Source organism: Canis lupus, chromosome 5 (assembly GCF_011100685.1).
Source record: "Canis lupus familiaris isolate Mischka breed German Shepherd chromosome 5, alternate assembly UU_Cfam_GSD_1.0, whole genome shotgun sequence".
NCBI classification, from domain to species: Eukaryota; Metazoa; Chordata; class Mammalia; order Carnivora; family Canidae; genus Canis; species Canis lupus.
The window spans coordinates 63,126,283-63,144,793 of record NC_049226.1 but is presented as its reverse complement, the minus strand read 5'-3'; the positions used below and the strand labels follow the sequence as shown (position 1 = coordinate 63,144,793).

General features: G+C 52.9%; 1 protein-coding gene across 6 annotated transcripts in view; it reads right to left on the bottom strand.

The window, feature by feature from the left end:
* Positions 1 to 18,511, bottom strand: part of SPSB1 (splA/ryanodine receptor domain and SOCS box containing 1) — a 69,128-nt gene that overhangs the window by 16,063 nt on the left and 34,554 nt on the right. The window contains exon 1 of one of the 6 annotated variants that reach the window (XM_038537902.1): positions 11,997 to 12,149. The exons of 3 other annotated variants lie outside the window; for them this stretch is intronic. Coding sequence is in view for 1 of the 3 variants with exons in the window: in XM_038537899.1 (XP_038393827.1) it covers positions 11,760 to 11,834 (75 nt within the window). In the remaining 2 variants the exon portion in view is untranslated. Of the gene's footprint in view, positions 1 to 155; positions 321 to 11,759; positions 11,970 to 11,996; positions 12,150 to 18,511 lie in introns of those variants that run through there. 2 more of the 6 variants (XM_038537899.1, XM_038537900.1) reach the window with 2 other exon arrangements.

Below are 18,511 nucleotides of genomic sequence, written 5' to 3'. Positions count from 1 at the left end.
TGGGTGGATTGTTACCCTCCTCAGCAGCACAGATGCAGCAGGATGGGTGTCTCAAGGAAGAGTAAGAGTGCATTGTGTACACACACACACACACACCTGTGTGCACATAGGCACTGAAATGGAAGCAAAGTAAAATATGTTCAAAGGAGCTCTACCTGGAGGACAATTCTTCTTGCATGTTACATGGAGTCGACAAGTCATTCTGGGTTGGGAGCTCTTAGTGGCATTTTTCTACAGGTAAAAGTAGATTAAAGTCTCCAAAGGGCCCAAGGAGAAAAATAACCATACAAGGATGGTTCGGAAAGTGCACAAGAGGAAGGACACTCTACAGAACTGTCAGAGAGTGTGAAGTCATAACACAGAAGCACGCCTGATTGGGGGTCAAGTTCTAGAGCCAGTGAGGTCGTGGGGCTCAGTGTGGTCAAAGTCACCCCATACGGTTCCAGAAATGCCATATGAACAGCTTCCTCACTGGGAAGGGCAGGCAAGCTGCCCCCTGCCCCCCACCGCACTGCCACAGGCGTCTCCCTTGTCAGTTGGGCCACGTGGTTGTTGAGGAGTGGCTGGGCGGGGGTCACCAGGATTGAGTGTGCCCCTGAGGCTCCACTCTTCACGCTCCACTTCCCTCTGCTCCTCTGCTCCGCTGGGTCCACCAACCTCCCCCCACCCCCCTCCCAGGCCCAGCACAGCACTGGCCCCAGTCCCCAGGGGGACAGAGAAGAGGACCTGCCCCCAACATCAAAGCCAAGCTCGAGGTTGTGTCTGTCTCAAGCACTGGAGGGCTGGGAGTGGGCAGCGGAGGAGCACCCAGTGCAGGGGACGCAGGAACCACAGCCACCAGGCAGGGATACCTGTACTTCATACACTGGCTTTGTGAGCTGACCTGTTTTACCCTCAAGAGGGACACAGAGAGACATGAGCAAACACACCTTAGAAGCTTTAAGATGTTGCATTTACTTACAATCTCATGGATAATTTAAAAGCTCTGGGACTAGGGGTGGGGGGGTTGGGGGTGGGAGCAGAGAGAAAGGGTGTCTGCTGTCAGGCCAGATGCCACTAAGGCCTATGGTCTGACCTGTGGGGGGGGACCCCTTCCCCTCTCTCAACAACCCCCATCTCTCCCTCACTAACACTACATATGCATCATCTTTGATGGGTCAAGTCAGTTCATGGTTCATTGCACAAGGGGATGCCTCCCCAACCCTCCAATGGGCAAAAGCATCCCTCCTACTATCCCTTGCAGCTGCCATGGGCTGGGTGACCTGTGCCTCCAGGACTCATCCTGTCCATAAAGGAATTCCAGGTGGACCCCTGGATTCTAAGCAGACAAGTTTCCAAAGCCTCCGGCTCCCACTACTGCTACAGAGAGCCAAATTAAGGTGGTCTCAGTCCAGGATCAGGGACCAAGGCTCCTGTCACAAATGCCCGCTTTGGAGAGAGTTTGCTCGGGCCACAGCTCTCCATAGGGAGGAACACTAGAACCTCACAAACTATCTTTCCTTTCGTTTCTCAGACCCCTCCGGGTATGCTCTTCTGTGCCGTCAGATGGCAGGGAGGCCAGATCTGGAATTGGTAGCTGTGCAAGGAAGGATGCCCAGAACTACATACGGATCCCTATGGGGTGAGAGGAGCCAGAAGCATCCTCATGGTGCACTGCTGGGGCGGGGGGGTGTCTGTGACCTGGGCCAGGGCTCCATCTTAACCCCAGGTCTTTAGTGATCTAAGGCAGCAATTTTTTCTCAAGGGGAAGGGAACAGACACAGCAAATCTGTGTCTCCCGGGCACACATGGCAGGAGAACGGTGCCATGTTCTCACTCTACGGGTCAGAGTGAAGGGATGCTGGCAGACTGCCATCAGTGAGAGGGGACAGGGAACCATGTGGGATGCACAGGGTTAAAAAGGTTGGGAAGGAACTGGAGAGAATGTGGGGGAAAGTCACTCACACACAGGTGTGGGGGTGTGTCCAAGACATGCCACAGAGCAACCCCCATCCAGGTGTAAAACGCCCAGCAGTCCCCCAGCAGGTGCTCTTCCAGGGTCGTGTCTATGAAACCCAGGAGCTCTGCACAGGGACGCGCTCCCTGCCCTACGACCACACAGCCCTGAGAAGGAGACAGCCCCTCGGACTGCTGGCTTATAAATGTAACGTGATGCTCTTACATTTTAAAAAGTAAATTGGAGAACAATACACAGAACATGATCCCATTTCTGTAAGAACAGAATTTAAGAAGATTCTATCTGTGCACATTTATCTGTTTGTAGACATGGAGAAAGGGCTAAATGAATAAACATCAAACCTTTCACAATGGTTAACCCTGGTGGGGGGGTGGTGAGAGGGAAGATTTGTTCACTTTGAACGGTTTGGTTTTTTTTTTATGAGGCTCCACACCCAGCGTGGAACCCAATGCAGGGCTTGAACTCACTACCCTGAGATCAAGACCTGAGCTGAGATCAAGAGTCAGACGCTTAACCACGGAGCCACACAGGGGCCCCGACTTTGAACGTTTTTTGAATTGAAATTTTTTTAAACGCAAGTGTTACTTTGGTAATGAAATGATTTATAAGCGTGCGAAAAAAGAATAAAGGCTGGAGAAATACTGACAGTACACTTCCATCAACAAGTGGTTCCCAAAGCAATTCCTAGAGGCTCTCCACTCGTGTCACTTCGTCTAAAGCAAGCACAGGATAAATGTTTGATTTACGCAGGAAGATACACAGGAAGGATCCAGAGTCAGCAGAAGGGCTTTTAAAATAAAGGGTAGGGAGGGATCCCTGGGTGCGGCCCTGGGGCCATCCCAAAGAGGGACGTTATTCCTACAACGATTTCCCCCAAGACTTCCAACTGCACTGCTTCCAATTGGCAATTTTAATTTGCCCAGTAAAACCAGGGTAGCTACTAGTCTCCACTGGCCCCAAACAAGAACAGAACTGCTCTGTCCCGACACCTGAGACCCATGGCGGCTGCACCCTTGTTCTGTGCTCAGTGAAGGCCAGGTGAGGAAGGAGCACCTCAGCGGGCAGAGACAGGGGAGGGACAAGAATTTCAACCCTTGGCTCCCCGAGCTCAGCACCTGGCCGCAACGCTATACTGTTCCTTGGCTTAAAGCCACGCCTCTGCAGTTCCACTTTCCAAAAAAAAAAAAAAAAAAAAGCACTTTGGAGTCAACTGGCCCCAGAGCCCACCTCCACTAAAAACTACCCCTCTGTCTTGTTTAAGGACAAGTCTGTTGAATGGGCATTAGTCTCTGACGGAGACACATCCAAGGGGACTAGTGACAAATGCACGGGGTGGAGGGTGAGGGGAGGGCACACACTCACCTCCCTTTTAGCTCAAACCCCCTCAGCGTGTCCGATTGACCCCAGAACAGTAAAACCATTGTTTTGACCCAAGACGGGGAAAGAATGAAATTCAGGATGTGGAACAAGGTGACCTATTTATAAAGCCTCCTTTCACCTGAAGATCAAATAAACTCCCTCCCTCCGCCTCCCCACCTCACACATCGGTGGTTGCAAGCCCAGAATTTTGCAAGAGAAGCATGCCCAGGAGCGGTCTGTTATTAGATCAGAATACAACCTCTGCAGCCTGGCTGAGTGGCTGCCCGGCTCTGCCTGCTAATTAGGGTGTCGTGCTCCTGTGAGCCAGGACTCGGAACCCTCTTGGTGGGGGAGCAGGCGCGGGGTGTCCGCCATGAGAGCCCGGCCACGAAGCCCCTGGCACGGGTGTCACCACCAGCAGGACAAGGCCATGCGGTTACAGTCCCCTGCCCCAACCCATCTGCCCGCTTGAGGAGAGATGCCTGGGAGCACCCAGGACAGCTGTGTGCTTCTCAAACAGGGATATAAAAGTAAGTCTCCCTTAGAACCACCAACAAAAAGTATTGGTCCCTTCTGGAAAGTTCTGACAAGTGATTTTGGAGAGAAAATCCTGCACGGTCCAGAGCTCTAGCCTCTGACCTCAAAAGACCAAGAATGCACCTGCTGTAAACACCTACAGAAGGACCCAAATTACTCACGGCACTTTCAGAAAGGGTGCAGATCAGTTGAACCTTGCCCCTGGGAAATCGGCATTACATTCATACAGAGACTAAAAATTAAAATAAAGAGTCACGACTGCAGCCTGAGGCAAGGTTGTGACGGCAGCAGCCTGTGCTTAGTTCGGATGAGAAGCCTTGTTCTTGGAGGGACCTCAGTGACACACAGTGACACATGGGGACCTGACCAAAAGTTTACAGGGAGCTGCAGATGAGCCTACACTGGGGCTGGGCGTCCATCAAACTGGGCCTGGCTGGTACCCCAGAGACAGGGAGCAGGAGGGCAGGGCGGAGAGCTACACTCGGCCAGCTCCACAGGGACAGCCCACAGGAGCCCAGGGGAAAGGCCGGGGTACACAGGGCTAAGGGGCAGAAACCTGCCACCCCCAGGAGGATCTGGGGGCCTCAGTGGTGAAGCCTACCCTCCCTGACACAAGTGCCCGGAGGAGCCTCCGCAGGAAATAAGGGTTCTCTCAGGAGCCCTGGCATACTTCTAAGATACCAGTTGGCCTGCTCACCCCAGAGCCTGCGGGCCTGGAGCGATACCCCTGCCACCTGCCCCCATCAGGGAGGCCCCAGGAACAGAAGTCTGACCAAGCCCAGGCTTTAGGGCCTGGAAGCCTGAATGGGAGCAGGTGACACTCTCGCCTCCTCTGATGGGATTTGCCAGCTGGGAAAGGCCTCCTCTGGAGGGGTCCCTTGAGACTCGGTGGGCTGGCTGCCAGGGGAGTTAGAAGGCTGGTCTGCTCATCCTACCCTGCGACCCAGGTGATGCTCTCAAACCTCCTGGGGGCAGAAATGGTCGGGGGGAAGCAGCGCTCATCATTTCAATGTGGAGAAGCTAAAGTGCTCAACATGGCATCGGGCACACACAGTAGGTACTTACTACATGTTGCATCCTGCCTTCTCCCGTTCCCTCTTAACACCAGGGGACATGGATGGAATCTTGAATGTCTAGTGCAAAAGAGCACTGAGCCAGGGGATACTAGGCCACTACCAGTTATGGCCTTAATGGGCAGTCCAAGGAGCCCAGTCCCACCCAGGGGGCATCTTGGGAGTGGCTTGATGTCACTTGATGTCACTTGATGTCCACCATACTGCCCGAAGGAGGTGAGGAGGCAGGAAGCCCCAGGTGGGGATGAAGAACTTCACAAAACTCCAAACTAAATAATGTGAATTTCTTAGGTCAGGACCAGGGACAGAAAGTCCCAAAACTTTTCTCCAGCAGGAGGTAGAGGCCGTAGGGATATTCTACGATGATGCTCATGATAGCTATGGTGAGCTCACCCTGAGCTATGATGATGCTCAGGGGTGGTTCTCAAAGTGGGGTCCCCGGATCAGGAGGTCAGCATCACCTGCTGGTGAAGCAAATGCTCGGGCCCCACCCCTGACCCACAGAACAGAAACTCTGTAGGTGGGGCCCAGTGGTCTGCGTTCAATGAGCCCTCTGCATGATTAGGAGGCTGCTGGTTCAAATGAATTACGGCTCAACATTTTGGACTCTTGAATCCATGTGAAATAAGAACTGCCAGGCTCGGATTTACAACACCATTTTTTAAAGAACTACTTGTTCTATCTTGATTTGAAATATTTCAAGTGTCATACATGCTCATAAGAAATCTCAATCCAGAAACGTATAAAGTGTAAATTAAAGTGTCCCCCTCCCACTGGGGGTCAGTTCACTAAGGGGAAAGGATCACACCCACATGCTACTCCCCAGTTGGCTTTTTCCAAGTCATAGTATATTAGCTCCTGTGTCAATTTTATGTGTTAGGAGCCATATGTTATTCCATCATCATAATCTGTCACTTGTCTCTAGAGATGAATGTGTAGGTTGCTTATAGTGATGGTCATGTGTGGGGTTAGGGATTTCTCCTTGGCAGGGTGGCCTGAGACCAGCTTCCTCTTACTAGTTCATGGCTACCTTTTCTCTCATCACTCTTGAAGTCTTGGACCTCAAGGCCCCACCCTACTGTCCATCTTTAGCAGAAGAAGATTAAATGTCAAAGGAACCTCCGACTGGGCTTCCTGGTGTTGGGACTGGCCATGGTGCCTGGAAGGTGTTCAGATTTCTGCATAGCTAGCTGGTACAACTTCTTAACCCACAATGGCTCATGGACTTCCTCTTCTATGTTGCTGGACCTCCTCCTCCTCTCCTGTCAACCTGGGAAGTTCTGAACACCATCTGGGCTGCCATCTTGACAAGAGGGGCTCAGCAAATCCAAAGGCAGCGAATAAACCAATCCTGAACTTCCAGGCTGGCAGAAGGGTCCAGGTGCCATACCCCCATGGCAGCAGCTTGTCGCAGGGAGGACAAGGAAGGAAGTGGCCTCCCCAAGCTGAGACTTCTTGGGAATATTACACAGCCATCCAAGATGCTGGCTGGAAGGACCACTGTTCAAGGGGCAAGAAGAAAGGTCTGCGATTTCAGATGAAATGAAGATCACCAACTGTATCTGCCCAAAGAGTAAAATCTAGAACATACTATAGAGGCATGCATGGGAAAAGAGATGACAAGGAAGCCAGAAAACTGAAAACGTGGCTGTGTTTAGTGTGAATTTCCCTTTCTTTCATATTTCCTTACTGTTGTTTTATTATCGTTGCAAAAACATACATGGATGAACTCCCATGTCTGTCAGTAGACGAACAGGTAAACAAACTGTGGATTATACATACAATGATGGAACATTATTCAGGCATAAAGAAGCATAGAGGATTGACACAGGCTACAACATGGATGGACCTTAAATGAAATACTTGATGCTGGGTGAAAGCAGCCAGACATAATAAAAGATCGCATATGGCATGAGCCCACTGATATGATAAAGCCAGAAGAGTGACTCCATAGAGACACTATGCATGTTGGTGGTTGCCAGGGGCTGGGGAAGGTGGGGAGAAGTGAGAGTGACTGCTAAGGAGTTAGGGCCTCTTGTGGTGGGGGAATTAGAATGTTCTGGAACTAGTCAGAGAGTGGTTGCACAGTATCATGAATGTACTAAATGCCACTGAATTGTACTCTTGAAAACCGTTACGTGAATTTCACCTTGACAAACAAAAAAAGCACAAATGGATGACAGATGCCCACCTGTCCAAAGTGCACACGGCAGGAGGTGGGTGTGGAAGCGGCGAGGAAGGCCAGGAGCCGAGGCGGTCTGGCAGGTGGAAGGAGGCCTGTTCGCCAGGGTTACACACAGGGCCATGGCCAACAATATTCATATGTGGGGAGTAAGGAGCCTTCTAGAGCTGGGCTGCAGCTGCTCAGTGCTCTGCTCCCCACCACCCCCCTCTTTCCTCCAAAAGAAAAAGTGCAGAGCTGTGGTTTGGCAGACCCGCTGCCTGGACACAGCACCTGTAGATCGAGTTTCTCTGGAGGAATCTGGAGTGTGTGCCTGCATCTCTGTGCCTGTACCCAAAATGTGGTGTGGGGAGGGGTGACAACACATGCAGGAGCACCCTGCCCTGAAGATGAGGCTATGGAAGGACCCATGTCACAGTGATCACTGTCTGTGCTCTCCCCACTTGGGGAGCGAGGTGGGACAAGGAAAGCCTTGCTAGAATTCCCAGGCCCCTGCTTTTGCACAGAGCAAGTCAACACCCCAAGGCCACTCCAAATTGGCAGAGGTCCTACTTTGCGATACCAGGAAACCATTCTCGCAGCTCAGATCCTGCTCACTCCCTCTGTTTATGACGCTGGTGCCCGCCTGCCAGCTGCGATGCCACACCACAGGGCTTTGGCCCAGGCTGGGGCATGGTTTGACTGGACCTGTCACCACATGAAAACCTGTTCTCATGGGTTGAGTTTCTGTGTTCTCGTGAGGATTATTGCTCACAGACCTGGAAAGACCTAAGCCTCTTGGGCCAGGTGCCAACATCTCCCACCGACCCTCTGCGGCTGGACTCACTCATATAAAACATGGAAAGTTGGGCAAAAAACAACCACCCTTAAGGTCTATGTGCATACAGAGGTGTTACAAAATATCCAGGTTGCATACTCACCTGCTAGGCCCTGGGGGGCTGGGGGGCACCAGCTTCCCAAGACCCTTTCCTCGTTTCTTAGTCCCTGAGTACCTCAACTAAGTGGAAAATTCAAAAGTATGGGCTGCACATGGTTGGTGTTTAGGAAAGTAGGAGAGTGCCCCACCTATGCTGCCAGAGAGCATCTTCCCCCGGTGGAAAGTGCTAAGAATGGGCAAAATCAGCAGGACAGTCACCACAGAAGTGATCCAACCTGAGAGGTGGTCTATACATGTTCAGCTCATGAACACTTGGGAAACAGCCAAATCCAAGTAAGGTGCCTTAAGGTCAGAATTCATTTCAAAAATATTAGGCACCTACAATATACATAGTAGAAACCATTGCCTTTGTGGAGCTTAGTCTAGTGTGTGGGGGATGGATAGCAATCATTTGAACAACTCATGCAGGCTTCAAGGACAAAGGTTTTTATCTGTTGTGCTCACTGTGGCAGCTCCCATGCCTAGAACAGTGCCTGGGGCAGAGTAGGTGCTCAATAAATAAGTGTCGAATGAGTAAATATCTAATGCAGGGTCAAGTAATACAGGTCAAAGAAAAACAAGGCAGAGTAGTGAGGACAGAGCAAGGGATGGGAATAGGTGGTAAGGGAAGGTTTCTCTGATACTGTGATATATGGACAGAGATCTGGATGAATGAGGGGAGAAAGCATGAGCCTGCTTTAGAGGAAGAGCATTTTGGGCAGAGGGAACAGCTGGTGCAAAGGCCCTGAGGTGGAAGCATGCTTGGTATGTTGAGAGAATAACAGAGGGGCCATATGGCTAGAGTCCAGGGAGGGGAGGCTGTGGAAGGAGGCAGGGTAAGAGCTCTGCAGATGGCAGGCACACAGGCCCTGTGAGCCAGAGTAGGGACTCTGGATTCTGTCTTCAGTGTGATGAGAAACCAGCAGAGGGCTTTGAGCAGGCAGGGGGCACAGTCTGACTTCTGCTCTAACAGGATCCTGTTAGGCTGTTGTGTTGAGAAGAGGTTGTTGGCAGCCAGAGTGGAGGCAGGGAGACCAGCTGAAGAGTCAATGCAAGGATGTTGCTTGAACTTGGGAGGGTGGTAGAAGCGGTAGGATCCAGAGCGTAACCAAAACGAATTATAACCCAATAGGTGACATTAGGCCTTGTCTAATGAAAGGGCTTATTGGAGAAAGGGCTTGTTTAAAAAAGCTAGTGGTGAGTGAGGACACAGACTCAGAGCCTGGGAAGAGGGCGGCCTAACCTATGGGCCCTCTTGTTACATCTGCCCCGATGGGGACAGCAGATATTGGTTATAAAACAGGAGGGCCATTCAACAGGTTCCCCTGAGCTCTGGTTCTATGCTTCCCATTTGTCACCTTCAGAGGTGAACACAAATCTTTAGCACACCTGACTGTCCTACTCCTTACTGTATGTAAATAAATTACCTCAGGTTTATACCCCAGTCTATGTGAGTTTGTTAGCTCTCTCTAAACTACATCCAAATTGGAAACACTGGGGGGAAAAAAATCCAGTTCCCGAATCTACAAAATGTGGATGGACCACTATGACCCCAAGGGCCCAGATGGCCCCCTTGGGATCATCATCTGAGTAGCCCCAGTGCCTTCATCCAAGACTTCTTGGAACTGCAACAGGGTCAGTCAAGGGCAACTTGTTTACCAAGTGCCTACAAAGATGGAGAAGACACAAGCAGTCTGGAGTTGGGCCACTTGGGTTTAAGCTTCAGCTCCATGAGCTGGGAGACCTTGGGCAAGCTCTCGCCCTCCTCTGAGCCTTGTGTCCTCCACTGGAATGACAGGGGCATGACTGCTTGGCACCATGGCTTTGCTCTGAGGATCAAATGAGGAGCCCATAGAGAGCTTGGCACTTAATAAAGACCCAACACTGGTGATGCATTTGTAATTTAGGGGTTTGAGGAGAAGGGAGGGAGGGAGGGAGGGAAGCTGGGAGGGTTTCTTGGGAGAGCATCTCTGGTAGCTGTCCAGTGGTGGAATGCAGTCATAGAACAACCCCAAAGAACAGCCGCCTCAGGGTGTCCATGACTCAGCTCGGTGGCTGCCTCTGGCCATCTCAAGCTCATTAATGCAGGGAGAGGCCTCCTCAGGAAGCCCTCAGGTGCCAATGCCCCAAGGCCAGCAGTGGTTTTGCCTGCCTCTGCCGGACACTCCCTAGTGGCTCCCCAACGCGCCACCCCCCCTGCTGCGCCTGCTCCAGGGCGTGGTGGCAGCTGTGGCTGTCCTGGGCTCTGCTGAGGCCCTGTGGCCGGAGGAGGCCGGGACACACACATCTGGAGAAGTTTCTTGGGGAAGCAACTTTGATCTGGGCTGAGTCTATCCTACATATCACATCTGAGAACACAAAAGGAAGAAAGGGGAAGTGGGGAAAAAGGGAAATTGGCCCAATATCCATTGAATGGGCTAGTGGGGCAGGGGGGCAATCAGGCCTCAGGGAGGAAGAAGCCAGAAAGGATGTGCTTGCTTCTCCAGCAAGCTTGTCTGAACAACTTTGGAGACGTGAGCCAGCCTAGGATCGGCCATCCGAGCCGAGCCAGGTCCCATGGGGCCCTGGGTCCCCGTGAGGGCTGCAGGTGCACCCCACAAGTGCACACCTCGACCGCCTTCAGAAAGGTACTTCCTCTGCAAGCTGGACTTGCGGTGAAGTACAGGTGGCAGCAGGTTACCTTCCCGGGGAGCCGGTGGGAGGGGGGGCAGAGGATGCGGCCCGCCCCCGCCAAGGTCACAGCCACAGGGAAGCTCAGACCTTAGACCCAGGTGTGGGGACCCTGTGCTACCCGCCCTGCTGTGGCTGGGCCCCCCAGGGACTGCCTTCCTGGCCAGGCAGCGAGTTTCCACAGCTGGAGGAGGACCACAGCTCCTCTCCCGCCGAACACTGGATGTGTCTAGGGCAGTCCCAAGTTTCCGTTCCCATATCAAGAGCGCCTCTTTTCTGCTGAGGCAGCAGGACCTGCCAACAAAACAAGCGGCCAGGACCCACGGTTTTCGTAACACAACGCCTTCCCTTGAAGCGCAGTGAATCACCGAGGTTTAATCGGATCGGCAGCTGGGCCGGTGGACGGCATCTGTGTGACGGCGCCCCGGCGCCCCCACCGCCTCTCCACCTCTCCTGGCCCCCAACTGCAAAACCAGACACGACCGCGGCCCTGCACGCGGAGCAGTCCAACTCCTTCCCCGAGGACACAGCTGCTTTCGGGGCCAGGGACCAGCTGGTTACACCTGCAGCTGGCGGGGAGTGCAGAGTCTCGGGCCTCCCCAGGTGATCTGCGCCCGGGCGGGGGGCTGAGGGAAGGCGGCAGAAGGCAAACGGAGGGGCGTCCAGCCTCTCCAGGAAGCAGTCCTGAACGTACCTGGCTCCTAACAAACCAAATCTAGAAGCCGACAAGTTTCACAGAAGTAACGGGGAAGAGTCTGTCACTGCCAGACCCACCGGAGCAGGGGCACCTGAAAGGGGCTGTAGATTCCCTGGCCCACACCTTCTAGAAGCCTCCGGCCACTTGGGGTCTGGGAAGACCCAGGTTTTGGTGACACTGTTCCAGCCCTTCCTCTGCTCACAGTCCGGCAGGGGCTCCCTTCTACCCACCCTCAAGTCCTCAGCTCTCCAAATATCCTCAATCCACCAGCGACCCACGCCAGCCGTGCCACTGCTCTCTGGGAGCCTCACACTTTCCTGCAGCCACACATGTTGCAGTGCCGACCCTGTCACTTCAAACAACCCCACCTGCTGGAATCCAGTCCGCCTGTCTGTCCGGGCACTCCTGGTCACAGAGCCTTCCCGGGTCAGCCTCATGCACATCTCCTGCTCCCGTAAAAAAAACCTCTGCCAGAATCACCTCCAGACCCTGGGTCCTGCCAGAACCTAGAAGGCAGGGCCCCTGTGGCCCCAAGTGACATCCTGGCTGAGAGCTGCCCCACACAGCCCGCCAGCAAGTGGCCTCACAGTCTCCCGGACACCTACCGGCAGATCCAGAGTTCTGGAATGTTTGGGGCCAGGGCCTGCGAAAGGCGTTGGGAGAGAAGCCCACGGGCCCTCAGGCTGGGGGAGCGGAGGAGGCAGCGCCCCCAGCCCTGCCAGCAGCCCGGGTCTGCAGGTCCCCCAGACCTCTCTCGCTGGGGCTGGATCAGCCCTGGCCTGAGTGAGCTCCACCGTCACCAAGGGGAAGCGGCCCTTGGTTACCACCGGCCTGGAGAACACAGAAGGCAAAACAAACAGTGGAGCCGCTCCTCCACTGACTCGCTCCTCGCTGCTGGGAACAATTACAAGGTTATAGGCCAGTTTTTAAAAGCCCTCCAGAAGGGAGGCTGTGGGCCCAATGGGAGGCCACTCTGTAACCCATTCCCTTCCTCCTGCTGCTGCTGCACCCTCCCCAAGAGCCAGGGAGCCTCCCTCCACCCCAGTCAGGGCAGCCCAGAAAAGCAAGGCCTGAAGTCACAGAGGAAGCGGGGCAGAGGCAGGATCTCAGGCAGACACTATACCCATTTCGAGGTTTCAAAACGACAGATGGGCCCGGCTTGGCAGCGGCTGTGGAGGTGACATCCCCAGACCCCAGTCCAGCCTGCAGGAGCAGCCTCATGACAGCACTGTCCCCTGAATCCCCTTCCCAGCCCCCTCTGGCAATGACCAGCTCTCCTGTCCCCAAACAACTTGCCATGAAACGAACAGAAACTCACCAGCTTACTGGGCTCCAGCTGGGGCTGGCAGGCGATGGGCCAGGATGGCACCGAGGCCATGGCCAGACTCAAGGCTATCCTCAGGGGGTACTCCGGGCCCAGTCTGGGTACTGATCCCCATTTGCCTCCTGTCAGAGGAGACCCAGAACTCCAGGCAGTTGGGTCACCCACGGGCAGAGGCACCTCTTGGCTGGGGCCTCAGTTATGTCCCAGGTCCCCAAGAGCAGAAATTCACAGGAGGGATACATTAGTGGAAATAGGGTAGGGGGGCAGCCCCGGTGGCTCAGTGGTTTAGCGCTGCCTTCAGCCCAGGGCATGATCCTGGAGACCTAGGATTGAGTCCCACGTCAGGCTCCCTGCATGGAGCCTGCTTCTCCCTCTGCTTGTGTCTCTGCCTCTCATGAATAAATAAATAAAATCTTTAAAAAAAAAAAAAAAGGAAATAGGGTAGGGGAAGAGCTGAGTGATACTCCTCACCCCAGTCTCAAGGTGTCCCCCAGGTGGTGGGGGAGGGGCCCATGCCCCCTTCCCTCCCCCACTGTGGATTTATACCGAGCCTTTAATATCTTCCAGCACCGATTCAAGCCCTGCTTTCTCTCCCTACTTCCACACTGAGAAGGTGGGAGCATCCCTCACTTCCCCCAGGGGACAGATTGCTAACTCTGGAGAAGGTATGTGGCAGTGGGTCCAAACCCCCAACAAAAGGAAGAGCCATGAGAATACCTGTCTTACCTTTGGAATCACCCCACCCCCACTCCTCCCACCCCACCAGGCACAGGAGTCAGGTTTTCCCCAGTCTTAGTGAAGTCATGCTGGTCTCAGGCTGGAAGACCCCACCCTGGTTTCAGGGGCCTCCTAGGGCACAGATAGAGAAAGAGACAGAGAGATAGGGATAGAGACATAGACAGAGAGACACAGAGAGACACAAGATGAGGCAGGAAAGGAAGCACGGGGAGCAGGAGGCAGGGGCCTGGAGGCCTCAAACCCTCAACAAATGTCCACTTGGGACTCCAAGTGACTAGAGTGTCCCCATCAGGAGGGCAGGGCTGAGGATGGGTGTGGGACCTGCCCACAGAGGGGCTGCTAACCAGGGGAACCTTTTCCATGTGAGGCAGGAGGGTTAGCGCCCATGACCGGAGGGGAGAAGGGTGGCAGAGAGCTGGGATGCACCTCCTCCCACCCCCAGCCTTACCCTGCTCCTTCCCCGCACAAAGCAGATTTTCTGTTCTCAAACCTGGGAGGTCTTGAAGTTAAAACAAGCTGACAACCTCAGTGACCAGGCAGGCCAGTGGCTCCACGGCCTGGAAGGGAGAGGTCACCTGGCCAGGTGCAAGCTTCCTGTTTGGGGACTGGCTCTGGGGAGAGAGAGGGGACCAGTGGCAGTGGCAGCTCCACCAAGCAGGCCTGGAGGCTTGGGGGCGGTGCCCCCTCTCCTTTTAAAAGGCACCAGTACCTTTGGAGGTGAAGGCCTGGCTCCCCTGAGTATCGGAGCCAAGCTCCCAGTCTCTCTGCCCCACCTGGCCAAGTCTCTGCTTGTCTGAGAGGGACCAGGGGCCAACTTCCGCCCCACCCTGCCCCTGTCACGGAGCTGTTCTCTCGGTGGGGGTGGGGGTGGTGCTGAACTGCGGGGTTAGTCTGAGATCCCCACTCTGACATGCTGGGAATTGAAATGGAGCGTTTCTAGGACAGCCAGACAGAAACTATAGGAAGCTCCTCCCCGGCTCCCTTGAGTTGATAGTTTCTTCCAGACCTTCAGGTGTGGACTTTGCTCTGAATGGGGGAAGTGAAAGGACCAAGACTCATTGGACTAAGACCTCAGACCCTCCTGGGAGCACCCCCTTCCTCTGTCTCCCTTGAGGACTCCCCACTGGGGCAAGGGACCACTGCTGCTTTCCCCAACAGGAGTTCAGCTAGGGAAGAAGTCACTGGGCGGTGTCTTCTGTTTAAAAATCTGTAAACTGGCTTTCTCTTTGTAGTCTCTCTCCTCCCACATTAGAGGAAAAACATAAACCATCAGGAAAAAGTAAAAAGCTTCTTGACACAGCCTTGTTCTTTTCAACTACAAGGATCTGTCCAGCAAATGTGATGGTCTGCCTGTCTGGCAAGGCAGAGCCTGGGTGGGGAGACCGAGGCAAACACACCAGAGGTGCCTGCAGCCTTGTGGGAGAGTCACAGCAGAAGCAGGTGTATGACCTGCAGGGCTGCAGAGACAGGTGGGGGGCGAGATGAGCTGAGAGAGGCAGGCAGGAGAGACACTCTGGGCAGAGAACCTGGCCAGTGGTGATGGCGTATTTGGGAACCCAAGGGAGGTCAAGTGATTAGAGTAGCAGGAGCATTTAGGGCAATAATTAGCGAGCATGAGCGCAAGACAGGGTCTGGAGCAGGATGGTTGAATGTCACTATAGGGGGTCAGGACTCAGGCACTCGGACCAGCTGGGGAGGTATCAGATCAGAAAGTTCATCTGGCCCCCTGGGCTTCCAGAAAGCACTTTAAAAGGAAAGCTAATGAATGTCCTCTCTTTCCATGGAGCAGTTACAGTTGCTCTGCTTAATGAAAAGTGCCATGAGGGGCAGTGGCTTCATAAACACAGCAAGTGATGCCCTTTTATTGTCTCCAGGCTTGGGGACCCTAGTAGAGGAGGTGGCCTCTTGTGTGCCACTCCCCCTAAACACTTCCTCGAATACTTCTTGCTTTCTTTCTTTTACTTTGGGGGAGGTAGGTTAAGAACCAGGAAGGAAGAAAAAGAATATTTCTTTTAGGTAAACAAAATTTGAAATGCGTTATCAACCCAAGAAATACTATTTCCAACCAACAGCATGAGTAACAAATATGTAGTCTGCAAGAGGGCTGAGAGAATCAAAGACAATAATAGACGTGAAGAGGCCAACATTTCCCAGCACATAGTGGATCCTTCAACAATACCGGATGTTCACGCAGACCTCACTGTGAGGGGGGCATTTTTGGGGAACTTTGCACTTTTTACATATTGATGTATTAGGTGGCATAATAATTGTTGTTCACATGATATTCAAGGGGTCAAATTTTAACTCCAAAGATCATCCTCTAGCCACTGACCACAGAACCAGAGAACCATTACTTTCTTTTCAAGCACAAAGAGATCTTAAAGACCACCTAATGGGGATGCCTGGGTAGCTCAGCGGTTTAGTGCCTGCCTTCAGCCCAGGGGTGTGATCCTGGAGTTCTGGGATCAAATCTCACATCGGGCTCCCTGCATAGAGCCTGCTTCTCCTGCCTGTGTCTCTGCCTCTCTCTCTCTGTCTCTCATGAATAGATAAATAAAATCTTAAAAAAAAAAACAAAACACCATTCAATCAAAATGCTTTTTTTGGTAAAATGGTGCAGCTGCTGAGGTAGGTAGTATGGTGAATCCTCAAAAAAAATTTTAAGACTTTTTAAAAAATTACTTATTCATGAGAGACACACAGAGAGAGGCAGAGACACAGAGGGAGAAGCAGGCTCCCTGTGGGGACTCCGATCCCAGAACTCCAGGATCACGCTCGGAGCCAAAGGCAGACGCTCAACTGCTGAGCCACCCAGGTGTCCCTTGAATCCTCAGAAATTTAAACACAGAATTACCATTAACATATGATCCAGCAACTCCAGTTCTGGGCATATACTCAAAAGAATTGAACGTGGGGTCTGGAACAGATATTTGTATGCCCACGTTCACAGAAGCATTACTCACAGCAGCTAAGAGGTAGAAGCAACCCAAGTGTCTATGGATGAATGCGTGGGTGAGCAAACTGTGGAAGATCCATACAATGGAATATTATTCAGCCTTAAAAAGGAAGGACATTCTGACGTGCTATAACACGGATGAACCTTGAGGACATTATGCTCAATGAAATAAGCCAGTCACAAAAAGACAAATACTAGTGATTCCACTTCTATGAGGCACCTGGAGTACTTAGATTCATAGATGGCAAGGGGAATGGTGGGTATCAGGGGCTGCAGAAAGGGAAGGGTAAGAGTTAGTGTTTCATGGGGACACAGTTTCAGTCTGGGAAGACGAAGATGAGAGAGTTCTGCAGGTGGATGGTGGTGAGGGCTGCACAGCAGTGTGAATGTGCTTGACACCACCGAACTGTACACTTAAAAGGGGTAAAAACGATAAATTTTATGTATATTTTATGTAAGAAATGCTTTATTTTAGGGGCGCTTGGTAGTTCATTTGGTTAAGCATCACACTCTTGATTTCGGTTCAGGTCATGATCTGGGGGTCATCGGATTGAGCCCTGCTTTGGGCTCCGAGCTTGGTGTAGAGTCTGCTTGGGATTCTCTCTCTCTCTCTCCCTCTGTCCCTCCCCTCTGTGAATGCACTCGGTTGCTCGCTCTCTCTAAAATAAATCTTTTTAAAAAAATGTTTTGTTTTATTGAAAATAAGGAAGAAAAACCTGAGGCATAGAAAAATTAAGTGAGGAAAAAGGGGTCCCTCTACCCTGAGCTACCAGAACAAATGCTGAACAAGGCAAAGGGATGTGGTCAGCCATCCCTGGCTGTGGCCCCCCATCCCCACCCCCTCAGCCAACTGTGGCCAAGGTTGTCCACACATGGAGCTGTTTTCCAAGGAGCCCAACTAGAGGGGAAAATCGGTCCAAGCAGAGAGATAGAATGTCACCATTTCTTTGGCTAACGGGCTCCAGAGACTTTTTTGCCAACCTCCCTTCTTCTCAGAATAAGGAAAAGAAAGGCCTGAATACTGACAGGCTGCTTCCAGGCCCAGTCTGAGGGGGTGGGCAGTGGGGGTGTTCCCCCACTATTTCACACTGGGGGTGCCTCACAAACCCAATGGGGAGGCAGGACCGGCAAGAGATATAAGTGGGCTTGGAGAAGAAGATAATTTCTGGAAGGCCGAGCCCAAAATGGCTAAGAAGCTGGGATAGGTTGCTGTCCAGGAAATGACTCATGTCTCCCCTGGTCCCTTGGGGCTGCTCTGGGAACAGACGCTGCAACAAGGAGACAAAGGTTCTCGAGGTTCTCACAGGAAGGCGGCTTCTGGCCGATTCCACCAGGGACTAGAGACCTGAGAGACACCTGGGCTGGTGGGCACCCTGCACGGCCCACGAGGGCGGCTCAGTGCCCGCTCCGGGCTGACAAGTGTGGAAATGGAGCTGGAGGGCCACCAGCCCAGGGTGCGCCATGGACTCGTTGCCCGCTCCTGCCACCACCCACACTTCCTGTGGCCTCTGTCACCCTCCACACGCTCAGGCTGCTGAGCCTAACAAGCTGTTGTGGGGCCCCAGCACTTCAGGGGAAAGTGTTCTTCTAAAGTCATGACCTCCTCATCAATAAATCGAACAGCCTAAAACAGCATCTTTTCCATCTCTCAGCCTTGTGAAAATACGGACTGTGTCCTTGACCTTGAAACATTGGTTTCGCGCTGGGCGAGGCTCCCACCCCAGCTCCTCTGCCAGCTCTTCCTCCTGCCCCTTAGACACAGATGCTCTGGACAGTCCCTCCCTCCCGGGGGTCCTCTGCTCTCCTGGCTCTAGGGAGCATCCCCCTTGACCTTGACGCGTCCAGCAGATAGCATCTCTCTAATGCCAACCCTGCCCCCACCCACAGCTCCCCCTACCCCACCCCGACTCAAGGCCTCTATATCTGCCGATTTCTCTCCTCATCCTCCCATCCTTCCAGATTCAAACCCCTTACTTCCCTGTACTCTTCTTGGCTTCCCACATTAGCACCAAATGTTATAAACTCCTTGCCCCTGTAATTGCTCCAATCTGTCCCCACTCTCATGTTTAAGTCACTATCACTGGCAAGGAGACCGCAAGAGT